The following is a 15,846-nucleotide window of genomic DNA, read 5'->3' on the forward strand; positions in this document are numbered from 1 at the left end:
TCTGAAGTATACAAATATTTCTGCCATATTTTATTATATTATGGACCCAAAATATTCCTTCTGTGGTAACAACAAGAATAAGGCTAGTAGTTATAATATTTATGTTAATAAATTTTCTGAAATGTTACACATTTTTTTGACAAAATACTAAGAAGTTATGTACAATTCCTGGTAAATATATGTGTGTCTCTTTCTATCATAAATGATCACAGAAAACAATACATTTTAACAAGAATTTTCAGGAAGACAGGAGAGAAGATCCAAAAATACAAAATTAAGAAGCAATCAACATCACATTTTGAACATAACTTTTGTACTAACAAAGATTGTGAAGTGATCAGAAAAACAGTTGTTATATTCCGATTTTATCAATTCCCTTAGTTCTTTGATGAAATAGAGTTATCGTCTTCATTACCAAATCCTGAGTGCCTGGTATCAAATCCTGTGTGCTGCATACAATACACACAGTATTAAAATTGATTTTTTAAAATGTAGTTAATTCATTAATTCATTATGTTGCTACTCTTTATTCTTTTATTTTGGTGATTTAGTGCAATATAAGATGAAGCCAACTTTTTCAAAATGCTTCACCAATTTAAAAAATGTTGAGTTGGTTTGATCCAGTACTTGCCAAAACCTTATGTTTATATCCGTTTCAAATGAATTAAAGAAAAACAGCTACAATTAATTAAGACAAACAAATAGCAGCAAAGGTGGGCTTGTAGTTCTAGCAGTAAATGAAAAAACCTGTCTGTTCTGTTCATACGTTATTTCTCTATGGTTCTATTTCCTTTTATTTTTATTTTTATTTTTTTTGGTTTGTTTTGTTTTCTTTTTGAGACAGGGTCTTACGCTGGAGTTTAGCTGGGTGAACACTGTTCACTGCAGCCTTGACTTCCCAGGTTCAAGTGATCCTCCCACCTCAGCCTCGCAAATAGTTGACTACAGGCCTGCCGCACCACACCCAGCTATAAAAGTAAATTTTTATACAGTAACAAATGATCACTTGTGTTACCTTAGTGGATGAGCTAAATTTCTGCTGTAAGATGTGTATACAAGATGCTCATTTTTTTATTTTAAGATATGCAAATAAAAAAGGAAATTGTAAAGTCTGGAGTCTGTGGTCTGTTGTTAGAAAGAAATAACTGTTAGGAGGGCTTTAGAATTAAAATATGTAAAGACTCACCTCTCATACACTATCTCTTCCTTTGTAAAAATAATGGAAACTATTCTTCTAACTTACTATACTTTCACTATTTAATCAAAAGTATTTCTAATGGCCAAGTGCAGTGGCTCATACCTGTATTCCCAGCACTTTGGGAAGCCAAGGTGGGCAGATCACTTGAGGTCAGGAGTTGGAGACCAGCCTGGCCAACATGGTGAAAACCCATCTTAACCAAAAATACAAAAATTAGCCAGGTGTGGTGGTGTGCACCTGTAATCCCTGCTACTCGGAGGCTGAGGCACAAGAATCACTGCAATCAGGGGAGGCAGAGGTTGCAGTGAGCAGAGATAGTGTCACTGCACTCCAACCTGGATGGCAGAGTGAGACTCTGTCTCAAAAAAAAAAAAAAAAAAAAAAAAAAAAAAAAAAAAAAAAAAAAAAAAAAAAATTTTTTTTCTAAGCTTTTGCCATTGAGACTAGCCTAATTGCATCTTCTAAATGATTACATATCTTGATAATAAAGTACAAGAGGGTAAATAAAATGCTCTCCAACATATATTTGGGGAAATGAAAGGAAATAGTGATTAGAACATAGATGTAACATGATTAAAATCAATTAACAAATGCATTTATTCAATCAGGCAGTCACTCCCTCATTATGAACTCCTGTTTTATACCAGACATTAAACTAGGTATAGGGACTTCAAAGATTACAATATCTAGTTTTTGCTTCAGAAGAGCTAACAGTCTATTGAAAAAGTGATGTAAAAACAAACTAAAGCATTAGAGTTAACTTTCAGCATGGAGTTATATGTAAAGTGCATAAATAAAGGACCACACATATAAAGTATCTGGAGGACTCAATACAAAAAGAAGACCTGAAAATTAGAGTATGAGTAGGAATATGCCAATTATTCAAAAAAAGGAAGGTGGTTTAAACAATGGAAGTATCCTCTGCTGGAACAGGTGATACATGATGAGTAACGACACACCAAAGGTGAGATGAGAGGGTGGCTTGGTGGAACAGGGAGTAAGCAAATATGAGGCTGGACAAGTTGGAAACAGTAAGATCACAGAAGGCTTTTTAGGCTGGTAAATGAGCTCAAATTACACCTAGTAAATGATGAGAAGCCATGAGCAAAGTTCTGAGAAAAATCGTGTTAGAAAGAAGGTGAATGTAGGAGAGAGATGTTAAGAGGAGGACTTCAGTGAGGGGGCTATCACGAAAGTCAGGGGAAAGATCATAACTAAGATAAAGCTCTGGGTTGAAAAGATGAATGTAGTTAAGAAAAATATTGATACGGTAAAATTGACAGTGCTTAATGATTTTTGAGGTGAAAGGAAATGGAGATAGCAGTTGGTGTCCACGGTTAAACTTCTAAAACAGTAATATCCCTATAGAAATCCAAATGATATAGTCAACAAATATGGTTATTATTGATTTGTGTAATACATTTATACTATCAGGGAAATATGTGGTATTATCTATCAGCACAAGAAAAAAGTATTAATAATTATTAAGCTACTGAATGGATTACAGGTACATTGGTATTAACATGCATATGTATATTGGAACCACTGGGAAGTATTTCTGGGATATAGTTAGACTGTTTAAAATGTACCCCTAGGTGTTTGTATCTGATTTGATTGTCTTGACCTGAAATTGCTGTAAACTCAATAAATCAATAATAAGTATCACTATCATCAGGCTCTGATTGACACTGGTTCAAAAGTGAATTTTCATCCTATAGTAAATGTGCTATATAAAGGCAGACAATGTCAGGTCAGAGGACTGGGGAAGATGTTATCTGATTTTGTAGTAAAGAACAGTAGTAACGCTCATTGAAAGGTATCTGCACACCTCCAGGAGCATGAAAAGATGGGAACACAATACAGAATGCATAGTATGGAAAGAGCTTTATAATAAGGGGTTTATGTCTGGGAAGTTCAGAGCACTAACTGGATGGTATTGTGTGGGAATGGAGAAAAGTGGGATATCATGTGTTCAAAGAAACCCTCATGTGTAAAGGAAGAGTGTTGAGCTTTATTTCTTCCTCCTTAACTAGATCAGGCTTGGAAGTACCATGTGAGTTGGTTTCTTGGTTGGGTTTGTACCAAGTGAAACTAAAAATTCTACTGAGTTACTAACATTAATATCTTTAATATGATGACCCCAGACTGTAGAGAAAGAAACTACAATGGCAAGAGAAGTGGTTTTGTATTCAGTAGTAATTTAACTGATAAACAGCTATCTCAAAGGCCAATTAAAATCCTAACTCAACTAGAAAAACTCTTATGAATCCAATTTACTGTTTCCTTTTATAGCTCAAACATGAAGAAAGGATGTCAAAGTCTGAGCACTATGATCTTACACAATGGCAAATGATTATGATACTGATAATAACAGGTCTTGTTCCAAGTACTAGAGACTTTGCTGATAATCTCATTTCTTTATGGAACCATAGGGAAAAAAAGAACAAGAGATACATAAACACTGAGATCTCATGAATTGATTGAAGGGAATGTTGCCAATGCCACAATGCCAGGCTATAATTCTTTTTTCTTTTTTTTCTAACTAGAATCCTCTTAATTTACTGACTATATTCATGGTGGAAACAGCCTATTAATTGCTTTTCCTAAACATTTAATGACTTGTGAAAATGCTTACAATTTTAAATGGAAAAGAAAAAGAATACTTATGTAAGACATAAATACGCCCACATTTTAATACAGAACTCAATTGGTTTTATTTTAATAATCATGTGCTATTTTACAATTAAGAATTAATGTTATATAATGAAAATATTTTATGTATATATATTTTTTATCTTGGTATAATGTTATATGATGAAAAAAAATTTTAATATATCAATTTTTCAAAAGGGAAATTGTGAAAACAAAATCAGTTTGCATCTATTTTGAAAGAAACTTTATTTTAATGACAAACTTTCTATCTACTTTATATTTAAGAACTACACCAAAGGGAAGAGTATTGCATGGAAAATTCTTCTAAATAACTCAGAAACCATGGTTTATATACAATGCCCAGGATTTTTAATAGACACATTTTTTCATCAGTCCATTTTTATTTTAACATTTCTCCCCTTCCAAGGAATCATCTGCCAGTTCAACAGGGAAAAACAGAATAAGAATAGACTCATGTCTAGAAAGAGAGAACCCAAATCTGTAATTCTCCTAATATCCTGTCTCTCTTTCCATATCATAGAGGTTAATTCTCTCCAAGATCTTCTACCTTGGAAATTAATACATCATTCCTTGTACTTATCTGTCTTTCAATAGTTTACATAAGTCACCACAAATTAGGGGTTCATTTCAGGATCTCTTCATTTCAGGAGATGACGTGTAAAGTCACAGAGGGACTCACATAGCTATACAGACAGTACCAAAGTAAAATTAAATATTTTTTATGATTCTGATACATAAAGGGGCACACTAGTCCTTGAACTCACTTATCTGTGGAAGTCAATATATAAAAGTGTAAAATTGTCCTAATACCTACTGATGTACTTTTCCTAAAACCATTTAATAATGGTATTGAAAATAAATAAGATATTCATCCTGAAATCAAAGAAATGTAAAGAAAGCTATTATAGAAAAAGCATATAAAAATTTTCACATGATCATAACAACAATTTAAAGGATAGTATACATTATAATATTAAAAAATCACATTGTCTTAAGTTTCAAAAGTTTGATTCACCATTTTTAAATTGGTAATAAAATATAACATTTATAACTTTTTCTAGTTTGTTTTTTATTTTAAATCTGGCTCCACTTTGAAGGAAAATATTTTCATTTTTAAGTTATTTAGGTATTTTCCTCTCAATAAAAATTCTCAAATATATTATAAGTTAAAACTAAACTACTAGAACTGGTCAACTATCTCTATATGCAATAAAGCAAAATTTCCCTATATTGTTTCTTTTAAAAAAATTTATGGATATATTTTCAAATTCTAGTAGGTGATTTTTCTCACAAACAGAAAACAGATGTATTTTTATTCCATCAGAAAGTTGATACCTTTAGGCTAACCATTTCTTCTTCACAGTCTCTATGAAAGCTCTCAATTTGTATTACAAAACCTTCTAAGGATAAAAAAATCAAATTTTCCTTTTATCCCTATAATATCAAAAACATGCTTTGAAGCCCATTGAAGTAATTAATGGAAAAATTATAATCATAATAGAAAAAGCTTTTCTACATGTAAGGATAGAGGACGTTTTTGTTTATAAATTCTCCATTTAGACTAATATTCATTAAAAGCAGATGGTAATTACCTATGAAATGTAAATATCACCCCACTGCTAAGCTATTTCCTTAATTATTGTGATACTTTGGTCTGTAGAAAAATGATTTAATAAGAAAACATCAGGTATTTATAATTTTTTAAAATAACATGATACATACCTACCTGGTCTGATAAAGTAGCCACTAGCCACATTTGGCTACTACAGAGCAAATATGACTGAAATGTGACTACTCTGAATTAATATGCATGATGTCAAATACATACCATCTTTCAAGGACTTAGTATAAAAAAGAATATCAAATGTCTCAGTCATAATTTTTATATTGATTACTTATTTAAAAATAATAGTTTTACATAGTGGCTTAAACAAACTAATAACATTGATTTTTACCTGTCTTTTGGAGGACACGGTATAAGAAAACTTAAAATTATGTATGCCTTGCCATTAGATTTTTATTGTAAGCACTGGTATAAACAATAGCATAAACAGCTAAAGTTGTTTAGCACACACAATGAAGTTATATAAGAATATACCCTTCTTTTATAGTTTATGCAATAGTGCATCTTCTAGAGGTTTAAACTGGGACTTGAAAATGACAAATGTGATTATTGATTAGTCTTCAGCCTTAAAGAGTGAGTAAGCTCATGGGAGAATTTTGTGTGTTTTGTGTGACATAAGTCATTTATATAACACCAGATATCAGAAATCATCATGTTGAAGAGTATTCATATATTGGTAGGTAAGATCAGAAGGATAACTATCAGATTAATGTCTTCTTTTCAGTCTCTCATTTCTTCCATATAGGGAACTAATTAACTTTATAGAAATTCCTATGTTGTAGTACCCTGGTGATAGTTGTAACGTCTTTTGAGACACTTGGATGGAAGCATAAGATTTTCATACAAAATTGATTTTTAAAATTGTTAATAAAATTATTTGCACTGTAGCTCTGACATTGTGCTTTTAATGTCAAACAATTAAACTGAAGTTTGGACCCAGAAGTTAATATGTATGCAATACTATTTAGAAACACACAAACTGATCTTTAAGTGGGTATTCATACCGTCATAAATCCATCCAGCAAACCTGAATCGGGTTTCGGAGGTGCCTGCAATCGTTCCATTGACCACTTTTCAATGATGGAGGAAACTTGGGTATTTTCTGTATTTAATATTCTGAACCCTGTCATATTAACACCGCTGTATCGGTAGGGCTCAACATCAAGAGCAAAGAGGTCCTGAAAGACAAATGTTATTGTGTTGTTATTATCGACAGAGTATCTTCACAGGCATGTATTATTGAAATAGTCACTTATTTTTGGTTCCCTTAGGTCACTTAACACCATCGTGTCAAGTGACGTTACACCAAGATTCAAATAGACTGTCCAGATGCTTTGGCATTGCAGAGATATATGCTCTGGATGTAAAAATCTATGTATATATTTTATTCTAAATCCACCAGTGAAACAATGGGCTCTTCTATAACTTACCTCTAAGATTTGCAATAGCTTTCTTTTCTGTGTTTAGGATAGTTTGCCCTTATTTTATGTATTAATATTTTACTTTAATTTTTTCTATGCCCTGCTTCCTCGCCTGGTTATTTCTGTTTTAAAAATTTTGTTTTGTCAGTGCTTCTTTGTTTGATTGCTGTTTTTAGAAAGCAAGTCACAAAATACGGCTTCTAACTAATGAAAACTATAGGAAAGGTGTGGAAAAAATGTTAAGAAGGCTAGCCTTTTTGATTGCAGAAACAGTGCAGTTCCTTCATTTCATGTCTCACACCTAGGAACTTCACCATAAGTTCCCAATAAACACTTTATGTCTGTTGCCCTTTCTAGTCGGTATATAGGGAATGTTCTTGCTCTGCCCTTTAGTTTTCCCAGGAGATATGAGGCCAAAGCTATCATGGGAATGGATGCCATCATGACAACATGTAGCATGCGGAGTTTTGCCCTCTTCCTAGTTGGCATAGCTAACCCTCAGAACTTATGGACAATATTGAGAATCAAGGCAAGATTAATGCCATTGGTTCTGTGAACAGCTTGCCTCAGACTCATACAGCTACACAGGCTAGATAACAGGAATACAATTCAATGGAGAGCAGCTGGCATTGGCCTGAACTGTGGTCTGTGCTATGAAAAACATAGAAATCTTTAGGTTTTTATTTTTTAATGTTTACAATCTAGCCAAAGAGATAGGATATATTCAAGAGGTGAATAAATAAAGCATGGCAATATATGCTAAGTGGTAAAAGAGTAGAAATCATAAGTGTAAAAGAAATCAGAAGCAACACAGGTCATTTTCAATTTTTATGGTCAGGAAAAACTTCACAGAGAAGATGGGATCTTAGCTGTGATGAGGCTCAGAACATGCTACCCCCAAATGTGGTACTTGGTTATAGGAAATTGAGAAGACACAGAAGCAGGAAGGTCACTCTGTGATCTTATCCCACCTTTCTCCCCTGAAGTGAACCATAAAAGAATTCTCTGATCTACCTCCACAGAAAGGAGGTCATAAGACTCTCATTCCAGAGGAATCCAACTCTATACCTGTAGGTCATGAAGAATCTGAATAAATTGGCCTTGCTAAGTTTTCTGGATTTATTGCCATTAGATCATAGCCTCCCTTTGTCCAGTAATTTTCCTACATAGCTGACTACTCTTTATTAAACCAAAGCAAAAAAAAAAAAAAAAAAAAAAAAAAGAAAAAAAAAAGCTAGATTTTCCAATTTCTTTGAGTCTTTATTTCTGATGGCTTTTGTGTCACATAAAATTTATATTAAATAAATGTTTATGTGTTTCTCTTGTTAACCTGTCTTTTGTTTAGAGATCTCAGCCCTGAACCTCAGGATGTGTAAGGAAAAGAAATCTTTTCTACCCTACAGTTGCCATTAAAGAAAGACTGGGCTATTGATTGATTGGCAAAAAGAGAATTCAAAGTATGAGTGGAGACACAAAAATTAGAAGACATAAAACCTATTCAGCTCAGTTCGTCAGAACATCAGTTTAGCTATAAATGAGAATTCCTAAAGGAGAATAGTAGCAAAAGGAAATGGGAAAGTTTGATTAGGATCACAGTATAAAAGGCCTTCAAATGTAGGCCTATGAGTTCTATGTATCCTAAACTAGTTGTTTCATTTATTTTCCTTATTGAGAGGTACTTTTGATTTCCCCAAAATCTTATGCTTATGCTGAGGCTGAGTTGTAACAGCACTGAAATATCATTTGCTGATGAGGGAATGCTCTCACTCCCTCTCCACCCCCAACACTAAGTTTCTTACAAGCTGCAAAAAGTTGTCTGCTAGGAAGTAAGACAGAGACATGCCAGAGCCAGCTTTGCTATTTAAAAGTAAAATACATCCTACTGCATGAATAATCTCCTTTGGAAGTAAGAGTTGTCATCACAGGAAGCTGTTGCAATCAATTAAATTTTAATAATCTGATCTGGCAGCTTCAAGACTCCTAGAAGCAAGGAGACTAACTGGAAGAATTTCAAGTTAATGGAGAAAACATTGGTTAGACTGGTTATTATGGGAATGGAGAAGATAGATGCTAGAGACAGTGCAAAGGAAAAATCAGTAAAATATTGTTAGTGACACAGGAGTCAATAAAAGTGGAAATTTTTAAGATAATCAGAAGAGGGGTCAATTCAGAGGACACTGAAGTTTAAATATTTTGAAATTATCTAATGGCACAACAATTAAAATTGTTTTACAGTATACAGTAATTCATGAATATTACATAGAACATTTAGACCTCATTCAAACAAAGATGATAACTGAGGCTCTAAATACAAACCGTTCTGAAGAAAATAATTGAAGAGAAAATAAGATTGGATGAAGTTCAAACTTGGAGATACTCTCATATTTGGGACATGTGGAAGAAAGAATTAGTAAAGAGACAGCTGTTTTACAGAGAAAGAAAGGTCAGGATAATGTATTGATAAAGAAATGGAGCTAACAGTAAGTTTGATATAGGCTAAAGTCAGATTTTCAAACAAAATAAGAGGAAATTGTGTGGTGGGTATGTGAAAACAAAATATAAAGGTAACTTTCAATTTGCTGATGGCAAATTAAAGCATACTGACTTTTAAGGAAGTCTAACTAAACATAGGCAAAAGCAGAATAGAAACTTTAATCTACTGAAAGGACAGCTTCAGTACATCTGATTTTCAAAAAGTGAATAGAGCTGAGATAACATAAGAATTTGCGCTTTTCTTTTTTCTGTCTTTTTTTTTTTTTTTTTTTTTTTAAAGATGGAGTCTAGCTCTGTCGCCCAGGCTAGAGTGCGGTGGTATAACTTTGGCTCACTGCAACCTCTGCCTCCCAGGTCAATCAATTCTCCTGTCTTAGCCTCCTGAGTAGCTGTGACTACAGGCATCCATCACCAAGCCTGGCTAATTTTTGTATTTTTAGTAGAGATGGGGTTTCACCACATTGGTCAGGCTGGTCTCGAACTCCTGACCTCAGGTGAACCTCCTGCCTTGGCCTACCAAAGTGCTGGGATTATAGGTGTGAGCCACTGCACCTGGCTGAATTTGTGCTTTTCTAAAGCACTGATTTCTCAGGAAACTAATTTCAAGATCCATTATGTTCTGAAAGTTCTCTAAAGCAACATGAAAATAAGACATGCAATATTTTGAATTGATATCTGAAATGATATTATTTTAAAATCATCAACTTCTATTAAGAGCTATCCTCTCTGATAATAATTTTGGTGGGGTCTTATCAAATTAAAATGTAACTACAAAGGACTAAGTCATAATACTTCTTACTAAAAAACCTATTTTTCATCTGAAAAAGTCATAATAATAAAATTCAGAACATTTTGTTTTAATAAAGTACTTACCAGAGTGGTAAAGATGTAATGATAGTATTCTGTCATCATTCCCATAGCTAATGCCTAAGAAATTAAAAAAAAAAAAAAATTACTGAAAAAATAAAAAAAAATTACTGAAAAATATTATAGGAAAGACAATATGTCAATAATTCAAGTGAGAACAAAATATAGTAGGATGTGATAAAGAATCAATCCACAATATTCATATTACATACAATTAGGTTAAACTAAATCTTTTCCCAGTAGTCAAAGATTAGTGGTTACTGAAGGAATTTCTGAAGCAATCCTCTAGATAGAAAAGCTATTAGTTGAATGTTTGCAATTGTAAAGCTATGGCTTAACACATTAAAGAAGGCATTAAAATTGACACAAAACCTGAAATTAGCACATCTTAATTTGTTACATTCGTAATGTCTTCACTACAAATACCCTAATGAGGAACTTATTTTATTTTAATGAACAATATTACTGAATTAGGAAAAAAGTGCTGCAAAACACAATGCCAACAGCCATTTATTTTAGCTCTTTAGAGACATTTCCATAGCATTAATGAAGGAAATGTAAATTACCACTCTTATTTAAAAAGTACATATAATTAAAGAAATGTTTTTGTTGTTATTAATAAACTAGTCACAAATTACTGTGTTTTATTTCACTCTTCTACAGACCTCATCAATTTTAGACTGTCAATCTTAAAAACAAGGACTTTTGGGTTAGAACTTTCAGTTATAACAAGTGTCCATGTCATTTTCTCTCTGAAAATAAGAGAATGCTTTTGAAATAACTGCTTATCAATGAACAGCAGTTGGCAAGGATAATGAAAAAACAATGCATTTTTAGTTGAATGAAGAGTTCTTAGTAGGAAACAATTATTCTCAGGTACATCTAATAGCCTTCCATAAGCCACTAACTACAAAAACTTATTTACAAAGTAGCTGTCTCAGCTACATTCTGGGTATAGAAATTAATAGGCTAAAAAAAAAAAAAAGAAGGAATAAGATCTAGTATTTGATAGCACAACAGATTGACTATAGTCAATAATAATATAACTGTATATTTTAAAATAGCTAAAAGAGTATAAATGCATTGTTTGTTGAGGAGTGGAAAAATACTGATTATCAGAGGTCAGAAAAGTCAGGAATATCAGAGGTCAGAAAAGTCAGGAAACTCCCCTTAATGCTAAAAACAACAAGGTTATCTGGAAAGTCCCTAGAAGGGCAAGCGGCCGTTTGTGGTTTGGTCAAAGGGCGGGAACCAATGAACAACTGACTAATGTTTAACTTTAAATGTCAGCCAATTGTAAACCTACAACTGTAAAAATCCTCAATGACTCTGTAACTTGCTGTAACTTGTTTGTGTCTGACTATAAAAGACGGCTGAACACCGAGCTCGGGGTCTCTCCCTAGAATCCGATACCTAGCTGGAGGGAACTGAATTCGAACTCAAAATAAAGCGATCCCTGACGCTTGGCTTTGTCTCTGGACTCTGGTGGTTGCTTTTGGGTCATCGTGGGTCTGGGCATTACATCTTGGGGGCTCGTCCGGGATTGCCCCTAAGCCCACCAGACCCCAGGCCAACGGGTCATCGCAAAAGTGAGTAAGCCGGCTCTGTTTATATGTTGTCTGTCTGCCTCTGAATAATCCCGCGGGGTCTGTATATAAGACTGATCTAGTCCTGGTGGACGTGCTATAGGACAGTCAGTGGAGGCTGGTGGGAGACATCCTCCGGTACTCATCTGGGGCTCTGTATTCTGTGGCCCATCTGCTTCTGGTTGGGTCCTAAGCCCGAGACGCGCTAGCGATCAATATATCTTGGTTGTTGGAAGTTATCTGTTGCTACTAATTTACCTTGATTTACAGGAGCTTCGGAGCCAGTCCTGTACCAGGCACTAATATCCCTTACCACCCATCTTCTATCAACAGGACTTCCTCGGAATGGGCAACTCCCAGACCACACCACTTTCTCTCCTTGTCAATAATTTTAAAGATGTGAGAGCAAGGGGACATGATCTCAGTATAGAACTTAAAAAGGGAAAATTAATAACCCTCTGCCACTCTGAGTGGCCCACCTTCAGTGTAGGCTGGCCAGCCGAGGGAACTCTTTGCCTCCCCATTATCCTCCAGGTAAAATCAAGGGTTTTCCGGCCAGGTCGTTCGGGACACCCGGATCAGATCCCCTACATTTTAGTCTGGCAAGATCTGGTGGAAAAATCCACCCCGGTGGCTAGCTCCCTTTCTGCTGACCTCTGAACCCTGTAAAACCCTAGTCGCGCAACCAACTGGGACCACCAAAAGACCAAAAACTCCAACTGCCCCCTTGCCCCCTGTGTTGCCTGACAGCCAGGACCTCGCATCCTTGGAACCCCTGCCTTATCCTCCCCCTCCTGGACACCATGCCCAAGCCCAACCGGCTGCAATCCCAGGAAGCCATGAGGGTCGAGAAGCGGCTGCGGTGCCAGGAGAAACTGAAAGTGAACATGGCTCAGGAGGGCCGGCAGGGCGAACGCGGGCGTGTCCAGTGTGAGGCAACTCCGCGAGTTCCTGATTCCACTGTAGCGCTCCCCTTAAGGGAAATAGGACCCCCCGATGACACAGGTAACCCTAGACTCCAGTATTGGCCATTCTCTACCAGTGACCTGTACAACTGGAAGACTCAGAATGCCCAGTTCTCCGATAACCCTAAGGACCTAACAGCCCTTCTAGATCGTGTCATGTTCACTCATCAGCCCACGTGGGATGACTGCCAACAGCTCCTCTGCATTCTGTTCACAACGGAGGAACCGGAGAGAATCCAGGTAGAGGCTAGAAAGTTGGTTCCTGGAGATGACGGACAACCAACTGCAAACCCCGGCCTCATTAATGCAGCATTTCCCTTGACCAGGCCAACATGGGACTACAATACAGCAGAAGGTAGGGGAAAGCTACTCGTTTATTGCCAGACTCTAATGGCAGGTCTCCGGGCTGCAGCTCGCAAGCCCACTAATTTGGCTAAGGTATATTCTGTTTTACAGGGAAAGACAGAAAGCCCCGCTGTTTATCTAGAAAGACTAATGGAAGCCTTTAGACAGTATACACCTATAGATCCAGAGGCACCTGAAAATCAGGCAGCAGTCGTTATGTCCTTTGTCAACCAGGCGGCCCCAGATATCAAGAAAAAGCTACAAAAATTAGAAGATTTGGAAGGAAAACAGGTCCAGGACCTCCTTCGCATAGCACAGAGAGTTTATAACAACAGAGATGCTCCAGAGGAAAGACAAATTAGGGCCACTGAGAAAATGACCAAAGTCCTGGTGGCGGTCATCCAAAAAGAACAACCACCGCCAGGAAGCACCCAATCCACGCGTGCCCCAAGGCACAATCTGAGTAAAGACCAATGTGCATACTGTAAAGAAATTGGTCACTGGATAAAAGACTGCCCCAAAAAGAAACAGCGCCAGCCAGGCCAAGGACAATGGCAGCCCAAATCTATGCCGATACTAGTTACCCAAGATACAGACTAGGGGAGATGGGGTTCGGATCCCCTCCCCGAACCTAGGGTAACTTTACAAGTGGAGGGGTCCCCGGTCCAGTACCTGGTCGATACCAGGGCACAGCATTTGGTCTTAGTCAAGCCCTATGGAAAGTTATCTTCCAACTCCTCCTGGGTTCAAGGGGCCACAGGAACCAAGAAATATCCATGGACAACCCAGAGAGCAGTAAACTTGGGAACCGGGAAAGTGTCCCATAGCTTCCTAGTCATCCCTGACAGCCCTTGTCCCCTGTTGGGGAGAGATCTGTTGACAAAAACGGGGGCACAAATCCATTTTCAACCAGAAGGGCCCAAAGTGACTGACTCCCAAAACAGGCCACTATCTGTTCTTACCGTAACTCTAGAGGATGAGTACCGGCTTCACCAGGAGTTAACGCCTCCTAACCAAGTTCCAGAACTTCCCAGAGGCTTGGGCAGAAACAGGAGGGCTAGGGCTAGCAAAGCACTGTCCTGCCATTTTTGTTGAGCTTAAGCCCGGGATGGACCCTGTTCGCGTGCGCCAATACCCAATGGCCCTGGAAGCCAAAGAGGGAATTCTACCACACATCCGCCGACTCCTAGATCATGGAGTCCTACGCCCCTGCCACTCACCATGGAACACTCCGCTGCTACCAATACAAAAACCCAACAGTAAAGAATACAGGCCGGTACAAGACTTAAGAGAAGTCAATAAAAGGATAATGGACATACACCCGACGGTGCCAAATCCATACACCCTCCTGAGTATCTTGAGTCCTGAAAATCAATGGTATACTGTTCTGGACCTAAAAGATGCTTTTTTTAGCCTGCCTTTAGCCCCTAAAAGCCAGGAAATTTTTGCCTTTGAGTGGACAGACTCTGAGAGAGGCATAAGTGGCCAACTGACGTGCACCAGACTGCCACAGGGATTCAAAAACTCCCCAACTCTGTTTGATGAAGCCCTCCACGAAGACTTGGGTGAGTACCGATGCCAACACCCCAGTATAACTCTCTTGCAGTATGTTGATGATCTCTTAATAGCGGCAACGTCCCCAGAGGCCTGCATCCAAGGAACCAAAGACCTCCTGAAAACCTTGGGAAACCTGGGTTATCGAGCAGGCCCAGATCTGCAGGCCAGAGGTAACCTACTTGGGGTATCTACTTAGAGGGGGACAGCACTGGCTAACAAATGCTTGAAAAGAGACTGTCCTACAGATCCCCAGACCGCAGTCAACACGACAGGTAAGAGAGTTCCTGGGATCTGCAGGGTTCTGCAGACTCTGGATACCTGGCTTCGCTGAACTGGCAAAACCCCTCTATCAGGCTACCAAAGAGCAGCAGCCCTTCAGTTGGACTGAAGAGGCTGAGCAAGTTTTCCAGCAAATCAAAACTCCTCTGCTCTCGGCCCCTGCGCTGGGTCTTCCAGATGTCTCTAAGCCTTTCCACTTATACGTGGACGAAAGCTGGGGCATAGTAAAAGCAGTATTAACTCAAAATTGAGGTCCCTGGCGCAGACCGGTTGCATACCTCTCAAAGAGACTGGACCCGGTAGCTGCAGGATGGCCTCCTTGCCTCCGGATGATTGCTGTAACAGCCCTGATGGTCAAAGACGCTAACAAACTGGCCATGGGCCAAGAATTACAAGTCACCACCCCTCATGCTGTCGAAGGCATCCTCTGACAACCCCCTGACCGATGACTCAGCAATGCTCGGCTTACCCATTATCAAGGGCTATTGCTAAACCCCCTCAGAATAACATTTAAGCCCCCAACAACCCTAGACCCAGCATCGTTGCTGCCAGACCCAGACTTAAGTAAGCCACTCCACAACTGTGCTGAAATACTAGCCCAGATGCATGGAGTCAGAGAAGACCTCCAGGACCGACCGCTGCCAGATGCAGATCTCACCTGGTTCACTGATGGAAGCAGCTTCGTTCACCAAGGACAGAGGTATGCGGGGGCGGCGGTAACCTCAGAGACTGAGATAATTTGGGCTGAGCCTTTACCTCCAGGAACATCGGCTCAAAAAGCTGAGTTAATAGCCTTGGCACAAACCCTAAAACTAGGCAAAGACCGTAAACTGACAGT

At 37.8% G+C, this 15,846-nt stretch overlaps 1 protein-coding gene across 6 annotated transcripts in view; it reads right to left on the minus strand.

Annotated features, from left to right (window-relative positions):
* GRIK2 (glutamate ionotropic receptor kainate type subunit 2) overlaps positions 1 to 15,846 on the minus strand; it is a 744,221-nt gene that overhangs the window by 414,293 nt on the left and 314,082 nt on the right. For all 6 annotated transcript variants that reach the window (XM_030929512.1, XM_030929513.1, XM_030929514.1 and 3 more), the window contains exons 5-6: positions 10,283 to 10,336; positions 6,500 to 6,673 (exon numbers count right to left, since the gene is read on the minus strand). In XM_030929512.1, the coding sequence (XP_030785372.1) occupies positions 6,500 to 6,673; positions 10,283 to 10,336 (228 nt within the window). The remainder of the gene's footprint in view (positions 1 to 6,499; positions 6,674 to 10,282; positions 10,337 to 15,846) is intronic.

The sequence above is a fragment of the Rhinopithecus roxellana genome, chromosome 4, assembly GCF_007565055.1.
Source record: "Rhinopithecus roxellana isolate Shanxi Qingling chromosome 4, ASM756505v1, whole genome shotgun sequence".
Lineage (NCBI taxonomy): Eukaryota > Metazoa > Chordata > Mammalia > Primates > Cercopithecidae > Rhinopithecus > Rhinopithecus roxellana.